Raw genomic sequence first — 14786 nt, forward strand, 5'->3', positions numbered from 1 at the left:
CAGGGCTTGGCTGTCCTCTAGTCCACTCTGGTCTCCCAGGGCTTGGCTGTCCTCTAGTCCACTCTGGTCTCCCAAGGCCTGGCTGTCCTCTAGTCCACTCTGGTCTCCCAGGGCTTGGCTGTCCTCTAGTCCACTCTAACATAATGCAGGTTTATTTTTTCTCCTGAAGGCGTTGTTGTTTAGAACTAATATTTTATCTTTGTCTCATTAGATTGCATGTATAGGAGGATTATGTGTGTGTACATGGGATTACGCGCTAGGGCAGTGAAAATTACTTTAGGCTCTGCCTTCTGCCGTGAGTTTTTACATTGTAAACCCGTGCTTTCACGTCACAACAATATTCTACATCAATCGTTCTGTTGGAATTCAGCGTGCGGCCGCATTTTCACATCTGCGCATCTCTGCTGTTCACTCAGGTAGGATTGGATTTGAACACAAACGCATACCTCACCAAGAATGGCTATCGCAATCGTCAAGATCGGAATTTCATTGAAAATGCTACCAAATAACAGTGCCGTGTTCTTCAAATCGGACGGTGGGAGATTTGGCCAAACCAGGACGATTAAATTGCTAACGGGGTCAAAGTACAAGATTGAAGTGGTTGTCAAACCTGGGGCTGCAGAGGCAACGTAAGTATGGTTGGGGGGAAATGTTTACAGGCGGTCGCGCATCAGGCCATATAATGTCTATCCACTTCAATAGGTTAAATTGTGACAATTTCTCTGTTGAGGAAAACAATATTCTGTCACTGTCCATCACTGCCTGTTTATGTTTTTGCTCTGTTTTATTATATTAACTCAGTGTTTCATAGTGTGAAGAATATAATTCGGCACATTCTCTTGGCAAAGATCACAACCCGTGGATATTATGTCGCTGCTTTAATCTAATTTAATTTATAGGTTAATTAAATTGGTCATTGAGAACATTGACAAGACACAAGCCGTAGGAGGTTGTGATTCGATGTTGGAGTTATGTGAGAGGGTGCGCGGTTAGAGTTCCCACTAACGTTAGATGGTCAAACTGCAGTCTAAATTGGCAAGGCCTATATCGTTGCCTACAAATGTATAAAAACAAGAATACGTTTTTCTGGACTTAATTTAAGGTAAGGGTTATGCATAAGGTTAAGGTTAGGGTTTGTGTCCGGTAGGTGCAGGGAGACAGAAGTCGCTGCCAGATTGTGTCAAATCCACTACCGATTCAATTCAAATTTTATTTGTCACATGCCGAATACGTAACGTTAAGACTTTACCAAGGAATGCTTACTTACGAGCCATTTCCAAACAATGCAGAGTTAAAGTAAGAAAAATTGGCAAAACTAATTTTATGTAATAGTAACGCAATAACATAACAATAACAAGGCGATATACAATGAGTACCAGTACCGAGTCAATGTGCAGGGGTACGAAGTAATTTAGTTAATTGAAGTAATATGTACATGTATGTAGGGGTGAAAGTGACTAGGCAATCCAGATAGATAATAAACAGATTAGCAGCAGTGTGTGTGTGTGTGTTGTAGTGTCCGTGTAGTATGTGTGAGTGCGTGGGTATTGAGCCAATGCAAGACAGTCAGTGCAACAACAAAAAGTGGGTTATACGCAAATAGTCCAGGTGGCCATTTGATTAACTGTTCAGCAGTCTTATGGCTTGGAGGTAGAAGCTGTTTAGGAGCCTTTTGGTCAAATACATGCCGTGCGGTACCGCTTGCCTTGCGGTAGCAGAGAGAACAGTCCATGACTTGGGTGGCTTGAGTTTGACATTTTTTTAGGGCGTTCCTTGCTACCCTCTTTAGCGCCTTACGGTCAGATGCCAAGCAGTTGCCATGCCAAGCGGTGATGCGGCCAGTCAAGAGGTTCAGCTGTAGTTTTTGAGGATCTGAGGGCCCATGCCATATCTTTTCAGCCTCTTGAGGGGGAATAGGTGTTCTCCTGCCCCTCTACACAACTGTGTTGGTGTGTTTGGAGTGGACCATGATACAGTAGGTCCTTAGTGATGTGGACACCTAGGAACTTGAAGCTCTCGACTCGCTCCACTACAGCCCCGTCGATGTGAATGGGGGCGTGCTCGGCCATCCGTTTCCGGTAGTCCCCGATCAGCTCCTATATCTTGCTGACGTTGAGGGAAGAGGTTGTTGTCCTGGCCTCCAGCATGTGTGACATTAGGCTTCCAGCATGTTTGACAGAGACCAGCATGGTTGAAGGCTACCTAGTTCTTTTGCGCAGTTTCTACAGTAGTAGGCTAAACATGCACTCAAATGTGTTTCTGTATTTGGTTATTCATTCCTGTCTTTGTAATTTATAATTTCATTTATTATGGACTGATAAATTACACTGATCTGTCTTTCACCTCTCTATCCACACCCCTTCATCCACCCATTCCTTTGTCTGATTCATCTACAAATAATAATGAGTAGTTACTTATGATGCAAGGTGATTTGTAGGGCAGTCATTCGGCAGTCTCCTGCACTGTCGGATACAATGTCAAACAACCCCAGTGATCCCCCCCCCCCCAACCTCTGCCCCAGTCAAGCGGTCACAAAAGTACTGTCTGTGATGTAACTGTTATGGTCCTGTCCTGTCTTCAGCACTATGAGTGTAGGCGGAGTCATCTTCCCCTTGGAGCAGAAGTCTAGAGACCCCCAGTCTGTAGTCTACACTGGCGTCTACAACACAGAGGGCATGACTCACACCAAGAGTGGAGACAGACAAGCTGTACAGATCAGTTTGCAGGTAATAAAGGCAAATTATGACATGACAACAGGTATAGTCTTCCTGGGATTACAGACATAAAGTACTTTTACATTTAAAAAAAATGTATGAACAAGTAGACAAAACAATTGACCCGTCGCTTAGCCCCGCCCACCTTGGTTACTGTTGCAACCTCAAACAACATTTTCCCAGAAAGCCCAATTCCTCATTCAACTACTGGCGAAATTTGAGATCTTTGTGAGGGGATTGTGTTTCTAATACACAATGAAATGAAACACAGACTACCCCTTGCTAATAAGGAAACTCTTGGGTGTGTTGTGGTGGACTGTCATTACAATTACTTCACGGGAACCTAGTAAAAATACGTTTATAGTGTAGCTAGCCACTGAATGGCTCTCAATTCACCATGTCTACATGTTGTTAAAGCTATAACCACTTTGGAGCTAATTAGTGCTCTCAAATCGTATCCTGATGTCAACAGCAGATGGGAGTTGTATTCATAACATGTTAACTTAGCTAGCTAAAATACATTTTGAGAAAACAAGTTATATTAAGTGGCTAGCTAGCTAGCGTTAGCAACGTTTGATGGTCAATGAGACTGAGAGCTAACCAGTTTATCTTGCAAACAATGTAACACAAGTATAATTTGCGATTAGATAAATACTCTAACAGGCTCAGGAATCACAGTAGCAAGTAACGTTACTCCTGTTAGCAAGTACAGTAGAAAATAATTGAACAAACTGTTAAATTATTTAGCCATTTAAACATGTACTTTTTGAAGAAAACTCTGTTTTTGCTTTAGCCCTCACTGGCTTTCATGCGATTTAATTGTGAGTTTGTTATCCATTGGAGCGCTGTGATTGGTTGCCCACAATTCTGGGGCGGGAATTAGCGAAGGGTCAATTAACAAGTAGACAAAACAATTAACAAACAGACATAACTAGTAAACAAAACAATTAACTAGTCTACAAAACAATTAACTTGTAAACAAAACAAATAACTAGTAGACATAACAAGTAGATAAGTTCATTCAGAGCAGTTCACCAGTCCCATTACAAATACCTTAAAACTTAAATGAATAGCTTGGGAATTTATTTGCTTAAATCACTGAACACAAAATACGTTTATTAGAGCTAAGCCAGCTTTTGCTCATTTGCATAGTTAATTGTTTAATTTCAGCATTCAGTTCCGGCATTTAAAAAAAAAAAAAATTGTTTCCTGCAATAACGTTTTATCATTTACTCACTGTGTCACATTTCGTTTGTCTTAGTATGCCTCTATACTGGGAGGCTCATGCACATACCGATACTGTATGTCAATATCTGTTCTATGGGTGGGTGTGGGTGTAAGTGTATCTGTGCATATGAATGGGAGTGTGCGGGAGGGTAAGTATGAGGAGGTCGGGAGAGAATGGATGTGTGGATGCATAGGGTATATGTTGTACTGCATGTGAATGAAGGAGACGAGTAAGTCGATGTATGAATTGGGTGTAAATGTGTCTGAGAAAAAGGGAGTAGGAGCTTCAATCCCTATAAAGGCATAGCGCCTCAAAGTACAAAGAAGTATTTGCTTTATGTTTTTTGTGTGTTCTCTGTTAAACGTTTGCTCAGCCTACATGTTCACATATTTTATATGTATAATGTATACAATAACTTTGTATTTATACTATGACTCTTCCATATCCATGGGATGTCCACTGCCCTCATAAGACGTACGTCTGCTAAAATGTTTTATCTGGTTCTTCAATGACAGATGGAACAGACAAGGTTAACTTTAATTCTTTACAAATAAAGGCCAACAAAATCCAACTGATTACATGGAATGTGTACGGGCTTCATGATGGCAAAAAAAAAGCATAAGGTTTTTGAACATTTAATTAGATTGTCAGCAGATGTGGTTTTCCTGCAAGAGCTACACCTCAAAAAAGGAGACATTGAATATTTAAAGAGGAGCTGGGTTGGAGAGGCCTATACTGCCACCTACTGTAGTAACAGCAGAGGTGTAGGCATCCTGATAAATAAGAACACACCCTTTTACCTTATATCCCAGCACACGGACAAAGAAGGACATGTTCAAATTTTGGATTGTACCTTAAATGGGGATAAATACGCATTGATTTCACTGTATATCCCCCGCAGGGGTAAACCTGGTGTGTTTTTTTAGCTATAATTCAAGCTATATTAGATCAAACCAAGACAATAACCATTTTTTTAGCTGGTGACCTAAATCAAGCATTTAGCAAGTTAGTCAGACATAGCAAATAAAAAAGGGAAATTCAAGGAGCCTCCAAAGAGACTGAAAAATGTAATCTATACAAATATTTTACAGGACAACTGGAGATTATTATTCCCAACGACAAAAGACTACCTCTTTTTTCTCAAAGTAAGAAAAGCTTTTCAAGAATTGACTACATTTTTTTTTTTTTTTAAATGCACTCAACAATTTACTGGGTTCTAAAATCTATGATATAGTGATATCGGATCATTCTCCTGTATCATGCTTATTTACACCAACAGAAAATACACTTATTGACAGAATATGGAGCGCATCTTCAAGACCCAAAATCTATTAAATACGTGAATAAAAAAATAAACACCTTTGTCATTACAAATTTAGACAGAGTGAAAAGCCAACCTCCAACATAATTTAGGATGCTTTTAAGGCATACATTAGGGGTATGATAAGCTCATACTTGGCAAAAGTTAAATCTGAGCCAACAACTACAGGTTAAACTCAAATATAGCATACTATTTAATGGCAAAAAATAGCCCTCACAACACAAATACATGCCAAAGCAGTTATAATTTACAAGATAAGGATACAAGTACTTTAATTAGGACCAACAATGCTATTAATAACAATTTTAAAAGCTTCTATGAAATCTATATGAATCAGAGTTAAATAACAATTGGAATGATCCTGTAGCCTTCCTAGAATCAATAACCCTGTAGCAACTATCAGCTAGGTTCGCGTAAAAAAAAAAGAAGGAAATTGCCCAAAATGAAATATTAGCAACTGTTCTGGTACAACAAAGCACCAGGGATGGACGGCTTTCCCATTGCATTTTATATGGTATTCTGGGACAAAGTAGCGCCCCTATTTAATCAAATGACAACACACGTCAATCAATTCAGTGCTTCTGAGTTCCACGCATCAAACAGTTATTTCAGTTATATTAAAACCAGGAAAATATGCAGAGTTTCTGCAGATTACAGACCCATATGTTTAATAAATTGCGACAATAAAATAATAACAAAACCCATAAGCAACAGAATGTCTTGATACATAATAATCAAACAAGGTTTATTAAAAATAGACACTTACAAACAAATACAAAAACATGTTTCAGTATAATACAATACGCTAAAGTACAAGATGTAGATTTATCAATAATGGCTGCTGATGCTGAAAAGGCTATCGACCGGCTTGAGTGGCCCTTTTTATTTAACTTTGGAAGCATTTAACTTTCCAGCTGAAATAATACACTTCATAAAAAGAGTATATCATTAAGCAATAATATACACAAACAATACACTATCTGGTGTAATAGCTTCAGAAAATGGCACGAGACAAGGATGTCATCTCTCCCCACTCCTTTTTGCATTGGCAATTGAACCACTAGCAGAAAGAGATAGACAGGACCCAAACGTATCAGTATTGGTAAACATGAATATAAAATTAACTTATTTGCAGACAATATCCTGATATAATTGACTAATATTGAAAACTCAATGTCCCCCTTATTAAAAATATTTTCGGAATACTCTAAAATCTCAGGATATAAAATTAACGTGGGAAAAAACAGAAAAAATGGCAATGGGAAAAAGAATAACTCATGATTCACAGCAATTCTTTAAGTGGACCACAAAAAATATTAAATACTAAGGATACTTAATAAGTGACAACAAACAAATATATAAAGATAACTTTATCCCATTACTCAACAATATGAAAGCAGATCTAATTAAATGGAACAATCTCCCCATACATCTTACAGGTAGAATTAACCTCTTTAGAATGGCATGGCTCCCATTTATTTTTGGTAATGCCAGTTACCTCACCAAAGACATTCTTTAAAAAAGTATATTCGGCCATAACAGACTTCATATCGGCAATAAAATTCATAGAATAAATTGGAAATATGTCCCTAAATCTGAGGGTGGTTTTAACCTTCCAGATTTGGAATTGTATCAACTTGCCACCCAAGGCTTTTACTTGCGATATATTGTTAAATGCACTAGAGAGGGACAATGGGTTATTATTGAAGATGCCACTTGCTGCTCCCGAGAATATATTTTCACGTGTCTGAACAACTTCATAGTTAAGAACACTATAAAAATATGGAAAAAAAGTCAAACGTATTCTACAAGAACCAGTATCACTCACTAAAAACACATCCCTATGGATTAATCCTTGGATAGCTTTTCAGAATCCACCGATAAATTGGCCCACATGGAAAACTAAATGCATAGAAACTGTAGTTGACGTGGTAATAGGAAATGTAATTATTTCCATGACAAGTTGTCTATTGTTTATGTCTATGTATGTTTTTGTTTATTGTAAAAGAAAACTAGCAACATAAAACATTACAAAAAATTATAAAAAATATGCCACCAGTAAGAAAAAAAAAAAAGGTTATCCTCTTTGACTGTGCATTTTCGGTAGTTTTTACATTTGTCACTAGAGGGCGATCGGACGATTTGTTGGGTCTGTACTCCCGAAGTTGTTGACTGTTTTTTGCTTGGCAGCACTCTTAGCAGCCAATGGCTAGCAGTTTCTTCCTGGTGATAAAAACAGATGAGTAACATCATTTTTTAGAGTCATTACTGTATGATTTAACGTAACAAATTAAACCTTGCAAACAATTCAGGATAATTAATGCTGACCTCGTAAACAATTCATTTAGACCCTGCGTTAATTTGAAACGGGCGTTGATTTGCTGAAATGTGGGCCGTTGCCCGGCTATTAAAAGGGGCAGGTGGCTATTTGAGACTTCATTTCTGTATATCTACATAATCTAGCCTGGTCCCAGATCTGTTTGATATCTGTATCATATAGCCTGGTCTCAGATCTGTTTAATATCTGTATCATAGAGCCTGCTCCCAGATCTGTTGGATATCTGCATCATATAGCCTGGTCCCAGATCTGTTTAATATCTGTATCATAGAGCCTGCGCCCAGATCTGTTTGATATCTGCATCATCTAGCCTGGTCCCAGATCTGTTTGATATCTGCATCATCTAGCCTGGTCTCAGATCTGTTTGATATCTGCATCATCTAGCCTGGTCCCAGATCTGTTTGTGTGGTATAGCCAACTCCTATGGGCGTTGTCATGCCATGACTATAGGTGTTGGGGCAAGACAGCACAAACAGATCTGGAAACCAGGCTATGCATGATCCATATGAACACATTCACAACAATCCCTATAGCCCATTACACATGCAGGATATTCATTACCAGGCGTCAACTGTTCATGATGCAAATCATGAGGACAGCTCTGAAGCAGTGCGTCTGTTTATGTTTATTATTATTATTTGTCTTTTCTTACTAGATATGACTGCTTATAGCTAGCTACTTTATTGAGTAAAAATGTACTAACTGTGACTGTGATAAGTGGTTCTCTCACCTAGTTACCTTAAGATGAATGTACTAAATGACTAACATGTAAATGTATTATTTTTAGGGCTGTTACACCTTCTTTATTCTCAACTTGTTTTGACATCGCATTCGTGTTTTTTTTAGCTGTATAGATGATGTATTTTGGGATGTTTTCAGTGTATTTTGAACTCTTTCAGACAATCGCGAAGAAAAAAAATGTGTGCACTAAAATGACAAAACGTTAACTTGAGTTAACTGATTAACTCTGACAGACCTCAATATTTCCCCTCCCAGTTCCCAGAGGTGGGCTCTTTTGAAGTGGTGTGGCAGGTGAAGTACTACAACTACAACAAGAGGGACCACTGCCAGGGGGGCAACAGTTTCAACAGCATCGAGTACGAGTGCAAGCCCAACGAGACACGCAGCCTGATGTGGGTCAACAAGGAGCTGTTCGTCTGATGGACCAACCAACACAGACAGCATCAGGGTTGTGTTCATTAGGGCACCAAACGGAAGTTAACGTAGTGAAACTGGGCGGTACTACCTGAAATTACAAAAGCTGAAGAACACACGCACTTCCAGGTGCTTTCCGCAGGTGCTGGAGTTGTAGGCAAACTCAAGGAAAACAGAAAGGAAAACGCCTCACCTGAAATTAGCCAATAAAAATGCCTGTTTTAGTTTTCCGTTGTAAAATGTTTTGCTACGGTGTGCCCTAATGAACACGACCCTGATGTCACTGAAATGAGAGATGGATGACAAGCAGCTTCTGTGTGTTTCAGCTGTAGCCAGCGTGCAACCCCTCAAAGTGGATAATTTGCTGACTGCTAGTGAAACTGTTAACCCAAACATCTTTTCCTCAGTCTGTTGTGGCATAATGTTCACCCTCAGGTCTATTCTGTTCCATGGAGTGCTTGTGTGTGTGTGTTATCTATTTATATCTATGAAGGCAGTGTGTTAATATGGATGTGTAGATGTGGTGTGTGTGTGTGTGTGTGTGTGTGTGTGTGTGTGTGTGTGTGTGTGTGTGTGTGTGTGTGTGTGTGTGTGTGTGTGTGTGTGTGTGTGTGTGTGTGTGTGTGTGTGTGTGTGTATCCATGAAGGCAGTATGTTAATATGTACACTGTATGTGCAGATGTTGTGTGTGTTAAAGTACTGTAATGAGCAGTCAGTGGTTTTAATTTAAAAAAAATAGTTGTAGCTTTTTTTGTTCAATTAAAATGTTGTCCCATGTGTCGTTTTCCCATGTGTCGACAGAGTACAAGTAGTATAGGACATCTGTAGAAGTGAGTGTTTACATTTATTAGATTTGACAAAATATTTTGACTAATTCATGAAATTATCTTATTTTTGAATTGGGCTGATTTTGACTAATCAAAAATCGATCCTCAGAATATCATGTATCTGTAACAAGCTGTTAGCCAGCACTTATCTTATTTCTCTCTTTATTTTTGTCAAATTAAAAGTGTTATTATATTAGTTGGGAAAACACTATCAATACTGAAAACCAATATAAACGCAACATGTAAAGTGTGAGATCCATAGATTAGGGCCAGATTAGGGCCAAACTGCAACTCAGTCAAATCTTTGAAATTGTTGCATGTTGAATTTATTTTGTTGTTCAGTATATATATATTTTTAAACAATATAACTTACTATGAGATATGTAGCGAAAATGCAACAAAATGTTGTTTAATTATCAGAGCACCGTGCAATGTTACAACATCTTTAATAGATTGTGGATATGTTTTTAATCTAAATCCTAGTAGCTGTAACATTTTGTGGAGGTATTTGATTAGTAAATATATTTGGGAAGACATTTGTGTGCTTTTTGTTTGTCATTTGAATGCTAGGAAACAAGTAAATCTTAGGTTGTTATTTTCTTAATACCTGGACATTTCTATACCCTATAATATAGTAAAGTTCAACCCAGTTAATTGTGGTTTTGGGTCAGTTGCTTCTTATTTTTTTTAAAAAAAACATAAATAAAAAATCTTCTTAGGTTTACAGTCTAAGAAAACATGAAAGGAGCATGCTATGTATCCGTCCATAGCTTCTAGTATGAGGTTGGGGACTTGCATGCCTTGGAAATGAAGTATGAAAACATTCTGCTGTCATGAATCTTGCATGAACATGCACTCTTTAAGTAGGATGCGTAATAATGTTGTGATCCTCTGTGGCTCAGTTGGTAGAGACCGGCGCTTGCGACACCAGGATTGTGTGTTTGATTCGCGCTGGGACCACCCATAAAAAGAATACATGCCGCAGGCAGGTAGCCTAGTGGTTAAAGCGTTGCGCCAGTAACCGAAAGGTTGTTAGATCAAATCCCCGAGCTGACAAGGTAAAAAATCTGTCATTCTGCCCCTGAACAAGGCAGTTAACCCACTGTTCCCCGGTAGGCTGTCATTGTAAATAAGAATTTGTTCTTAACTGACTTGCCTGGTTAAATACATTTAAAAAATGCGTGACTGTACGTTTTTGGAGGTTAAAAGGCTCTTCTAAATGGCTGATATTATATATACACAGTGTGTTATATTAGACACTTTACATCAGCTCTGCTGTTGGCTATGTGAGATTAGACAGAATTTGTATTTTTAGCATCTATTTAACTAGGCAAGTCAGTTAAGAACAAATTCATATTTACAATGATGGCCTACCGCGGCTAAACCCGGACGACGCTGGGCCAATTGTGTGGCCGCCCTATGGGACTCCAAATCACGGCCGGATGTGATACAGCCTGGATTCGAACCAGGGACTGTAGTGACACCTCTTGCACTGAGATGCAGTGCCTTAGATGGCTGTGCCACTCGAGAGGACATGTGAGAAGTTTAGGGGTCAATGCTGGATGATAAAGCCCATAGGACCCCCTGTCCAAAACGAAAGCGATGGGGGGACTGGACACGACATCCACAGGGCCCTTATGGCTACTGTCAAAGAATAGCGGTAGCCCAACAGTAAGTCTGGACAATGGGGATATTCTTGAATGCACTGCACAGTTTCCACCACTGAGTGGTGCACTTGTGCAAACAGACATTGGAGGAGAAAAAAATAGAGCTGAGTTCCCCGGATGGACTGTAAATGTTAGTATTTTACGAGTTTACGAGTTTCCCACTTGTTATGAACGCAACATTAATCCACAACATGGCGTTGAGGATGTGCTGAGATCTTCAAAATAAAAGTGATCTGTTTCACATAGCAGGGAAGGGAGAGGAGTGTGCATGTGAGCTGTCCTTCCATTGTGCCCTTGAACATTGGCAGAACCCAATCTATTTTTTTATTTGGGGTAGGCTACATTGGAAGATTGGCAGTGGCTAGACCCAAAGCATGAATTGCAGTCTTCCCTTGTCCATATACTGCTCTAAAGTAAGGAAACAAATAAGTAATGTTGAACTTTCCCTTTAAAACATATGGACTTTTATTTAGAAATGTAGGCTGCTTGCTGGCCCCTCTCATCCCCCTCCACACCTACCTTGTCCCTCCTCCTCGTTACTGACCCGCCCTGCGGGTTTCCCTGTGCCACTGCAGTGAAACCGACGGTAAAAGAGAGAGAGGATCTAGTTAAAAAAGTAAACAAGAACCTGAATATCACGAGCGCCGTGTTTTGTAATAGCGAAACCCCCTTTTATATAGTTTTTTCCCCATTCCGTTCACATCTCCGGGTCAACACATTTCGTCATCCAACCGGCAATATGGTAAGCAAACGGTCGCGACTCTTATTGTTACCCACCAAACGACAGAGAAACGCAACAGTAAATATAGTCAAATATCTGCAGGTAGAGGGACTTTAGCCTACGGTTTTTTGACAGTTTGTTGTGTTATTACGGTGTTATATGTGTCGGAGAGTGAGACGAAACCGTACCTCCCTCGCAAGGGAAGAGGAAACGCTTTCCTTGCCAATTTTGCCTCTGTTTATTGGGCAGTGCTATGGCCGAGATATGCCCTTCCCAGTCGTAACCCTGTCTACGCTGTATATCCAGCGTTATGTTGTTGTCGTAAAGTAGATACAAGTCAACACTCTCTATCATAACATGTTGGAAAAAAACATATTGTGCGACACTAGGAGATTTACATGTTCTGCTTTCATGTTGTTTCCCCTGACCGTGAGTGAGTGGCTATCTTGACAGATCTGTAGCCTACCCTAATTTGCTGTAATCTGCTTTATAAATAAGACTACGTGGTGTATACGTTGCATTTAGCAGGCAGGACTAGACATGAACAAATCAAGGAGGGGGGATGAGAAAAGACCGAAGCATGTAGCCTTGGTGTTGCAACATTCTATAACCCCCTTTCATTTCGTCTTGCTACAGTGTGACTGAGCTACTGTCGCGCGTTCGAGCTCTAGCATCTTTAGTTAACCTTTATTTAACTAGGAAAGTCAGTTAAGAACAAATTCTTATTTACAATGACGACCTACCAAAAGGCAAAAGGCCTGCGGGGACGGGGGCTGGGATGAAAAAGAAAAATGATTCAATAAAAATATAGGACAAAACACACATCATGACCAGAGAGACAACACAACACTACAAAAGGAGTGACCTAAGACAACAGCATAGCATGGCAGTAACACATGACAACACAGCATGGTAGCAACACAACATGGCAGCAGCACAACATGGACACCTGCTCGTCCAACATCTCATTCCAAAACCATGGGCATTAATGTGGAGTTGGTCCCCCCTTTGCTGCTATAACAGCCTCCACTCTTCTGGGAAGGCTTTCTACTAGATGTTGGAACATTGCTGCAGGGACTTGCTTCCATTCAGCCTTGAGCATTAGTGAGGTCGGGCACTGATGTTGGGCGATAAGGCCTGGCTGTGTGTTCCAATTCATCCCAAAGGTGTTTGATGGGGTTGACTGTGCAGGCCAGTCAAGTTCTTCCACACAGATCTCGACAAACCATTTCTGTATGGACCTCTCTTTGTGCACGGTGACATTGTCATGGTGAAACAGGAAAGGGCCTTCCTCAAACTGTTGCCACAGAGTTGGAAGCAAAGAATCATCTAGAATGTCATTGTATGCTGTAGCGTTAAGATTTCCCTTAACTGGAACTAAGGGGTCAAGCCCGAACCATGAAAAACAGCCCCAGACCATTATTCCTCCTCCATAAAACTTTAGTTGGCACTATGCATTGGGGCAGGTTGCGTTCTCCTGGCATCCGTCAAACCCAGATTTGTTCGTCAGACTGCCAGATGGGGAAGTGTGATTCATTACTCCAGAGAACACGTTTCCAGAGTCCAATGGCGGCGAGCTTTACACCACTCCAGCCGACGCTTGGCATTGCGTATGGTGATATTAGGCTTGTTTGCGGCTGCTCTGTCATGGAAATCCATTTCATGATGCTCCAGACGAACAGTTCTTATGCTGACGTTGCTTCCAGAGGCAGTTTGGAACTCGGTAGTGAGTGTTGCAACCGAGGACAGACTGTTTTTATGTGCTACGCGCTTCAGCACTCGGCGGTCCCGTTCTGTGAGCTTGTGTGGCCTACCACTTTGCGGCTGAGCCGTTGTTGCTCCTAGACGTTTCCACTTCACAATAACAGCACGTACAGTTGACCGGGGCAGCTCTAGTAGGGCAGACATTTGATGAACTGACTTGTTGCCACATTGAAAGTCACTGAGCTCTTCAGTAAGCCCATTCTGTGGCCAATGTTTGTCTATGGAGATTGCATGGCTGTGTGCTCGATTTTATACACCTGTCAGCAACGGGCGTGGCTGAAATAGCCGAATCCACTAATTTGAAAGGGTGTCCACATACTTTTGTATATATAGTGTAGATCATTTTATGCATGTAAAAATGTTATGGAATAAGGCCTATTCAGTGTTTGTACTGGTAGCAGTGTAGGCCAGCCAACAGGCTACCCCATCGATGGAGGCTACACGGCTAGGCTACTCTGGGTTGTGAGTGACAGAGGTGGGGTGCAAGGAGGACGGCGGCACTTGCTTAAGCATGAATGACCTGATATAGGGACCGTATGCTGCCTAGCAATCGAGCACCACCCACATACATACATATCGACTGAGCGCTAGCCGGGTAGCACTAAACTAAGAGATAAAAGACGTGGCTAATCACCAGCACAAGTCATGATTCATCCTGCCTGGCTGCCTGGAGACGCTCCCTGTGGTGCCTGTCAGTGCATGTCTGCCCACTCACACAGGATTTATTAGCATAACTGTTGCATTCCTTCTAGCGCAAGGAGCTAATACAATTGTGAACAGGCCTATATGATCTCATGAAACCAGGTCAACTAATGAAACATGCACCTCTGGACAAATCTTGGCTATAGTATGATAACTGTGCATTGAATGGGTTCTAGAATGGGTTCTGCTTCTAGAAGGAGCTAAGGTTGCATTTACACAGGCAGCCTAATTCTGATATTTTGCCACTTAATTGGTCCATCAGATCTTCAGTCACTTAATTGATATTTTGACCAATCAGATCAGATCTTAAGCCACTAATTGAGCAAAAGATCAGAATTGGGCTTCCGGG

The 14786-nt window shown here is 40.5% G+C and overlaps 2 protein-coding genes across 3 annotated transcripts in view; both read left to right on the forward strand.

The window, feature by feature from the left end:
- The first annotated feature begins 300 nt into the window (after nucleotides 1–300).
- On the forward strand, nucleotides 301–10119 carry cnrip1b (cannabinoid receptor interacting protein 1b). 2 transcript variants are annotated; one of them, XM_071391391.1, is made up of 3 exons: nucleotides 301–629; nucleotides 2582–2726; nucleotides 8598–10119. In XM_071391391.1, the coding sequence occupies exons 1-3, from the start codon at nucleotides 457–459 to the stop codon at nucleotides 8760–8762; spliced, it is 483 nt and encodes a 160-aa protein (XP_071247492.1). In that variant the 5' UTR covers nucleotides 301–456; the 3' UTR covers nucleotides 8763–10119. The 2 variants fall into 2 exon arrangements, 1 of the variants encoding a protein (XP_071247492.1); XR_011673986.1 differs by lacking the exon at nucleotides 2582–2726 and having other exon boundaries at nucleotides 514–629; nucleotides 8598–8712.
- A 1657-nt stretch (nucleotides 10120–11776) lies between these two features.
- LOC139569983 (calcineurin subunit B type 1-like) overlaps nucleotides 11777–14786 on the forward strand; it is a 34651-nt gene continuing 31641 nt past the window's right edge. The window contains exon 1 of the mRNA XM_071391395.1: nucleotides 11777–11992. Coding sequence (XP_071247496.1) covers nucleotides 11990–11992 — 3 coding nt within the window. The 5' untranslated portion in view covers nucleotides 11777–11989. The remainder of the gene's footprint in view (nucleotides 11993–14786) is intronic.

The sequence above is a fragment of the Salvelinus alpinus genome, chromosome 3 (genome assembly GCF_045679555.1).
Source record: "Salvelinus alpinus chromosome 3, SLU_Salpinus.1, whole genome shotgun sequence".
In the NCBI taxonomy this organism is placed as follows: Eukaryota; Metazoa; Chordata; class Actinopteri; order Salmoniformes; family Salmonidae; genus Salvelinus; species Salvelinus alpinus.

What these genes read in the sequence shown, in the direction of transcription:
- cnrip1b (XM_071391391.1), top strand. Translation starts at nt 457, where the DNA reads ATGGCTATCGCAATCGTCAAGATCGGAATTTCATTGAAAATGCTACCA. An exon ending in CCTGGGGCTGCAGAGGCAAC is followed by an intron (nt 630 to 2,581) that starts GTAAGTATGGTT and finishes TCCTGTCTTCAG; the next exon opens with CACTATGAGTGTAGGCGGAG. An exon ending in CTGTACAGATCAGTTTGCAG is followed by an intron (nt 2,727 to 8,597) that starts GTAATAAAGGCA and finishes TTCCCCTCCCAG; the next exon opens with TTCCCAGAGGTGGGCTCTTT.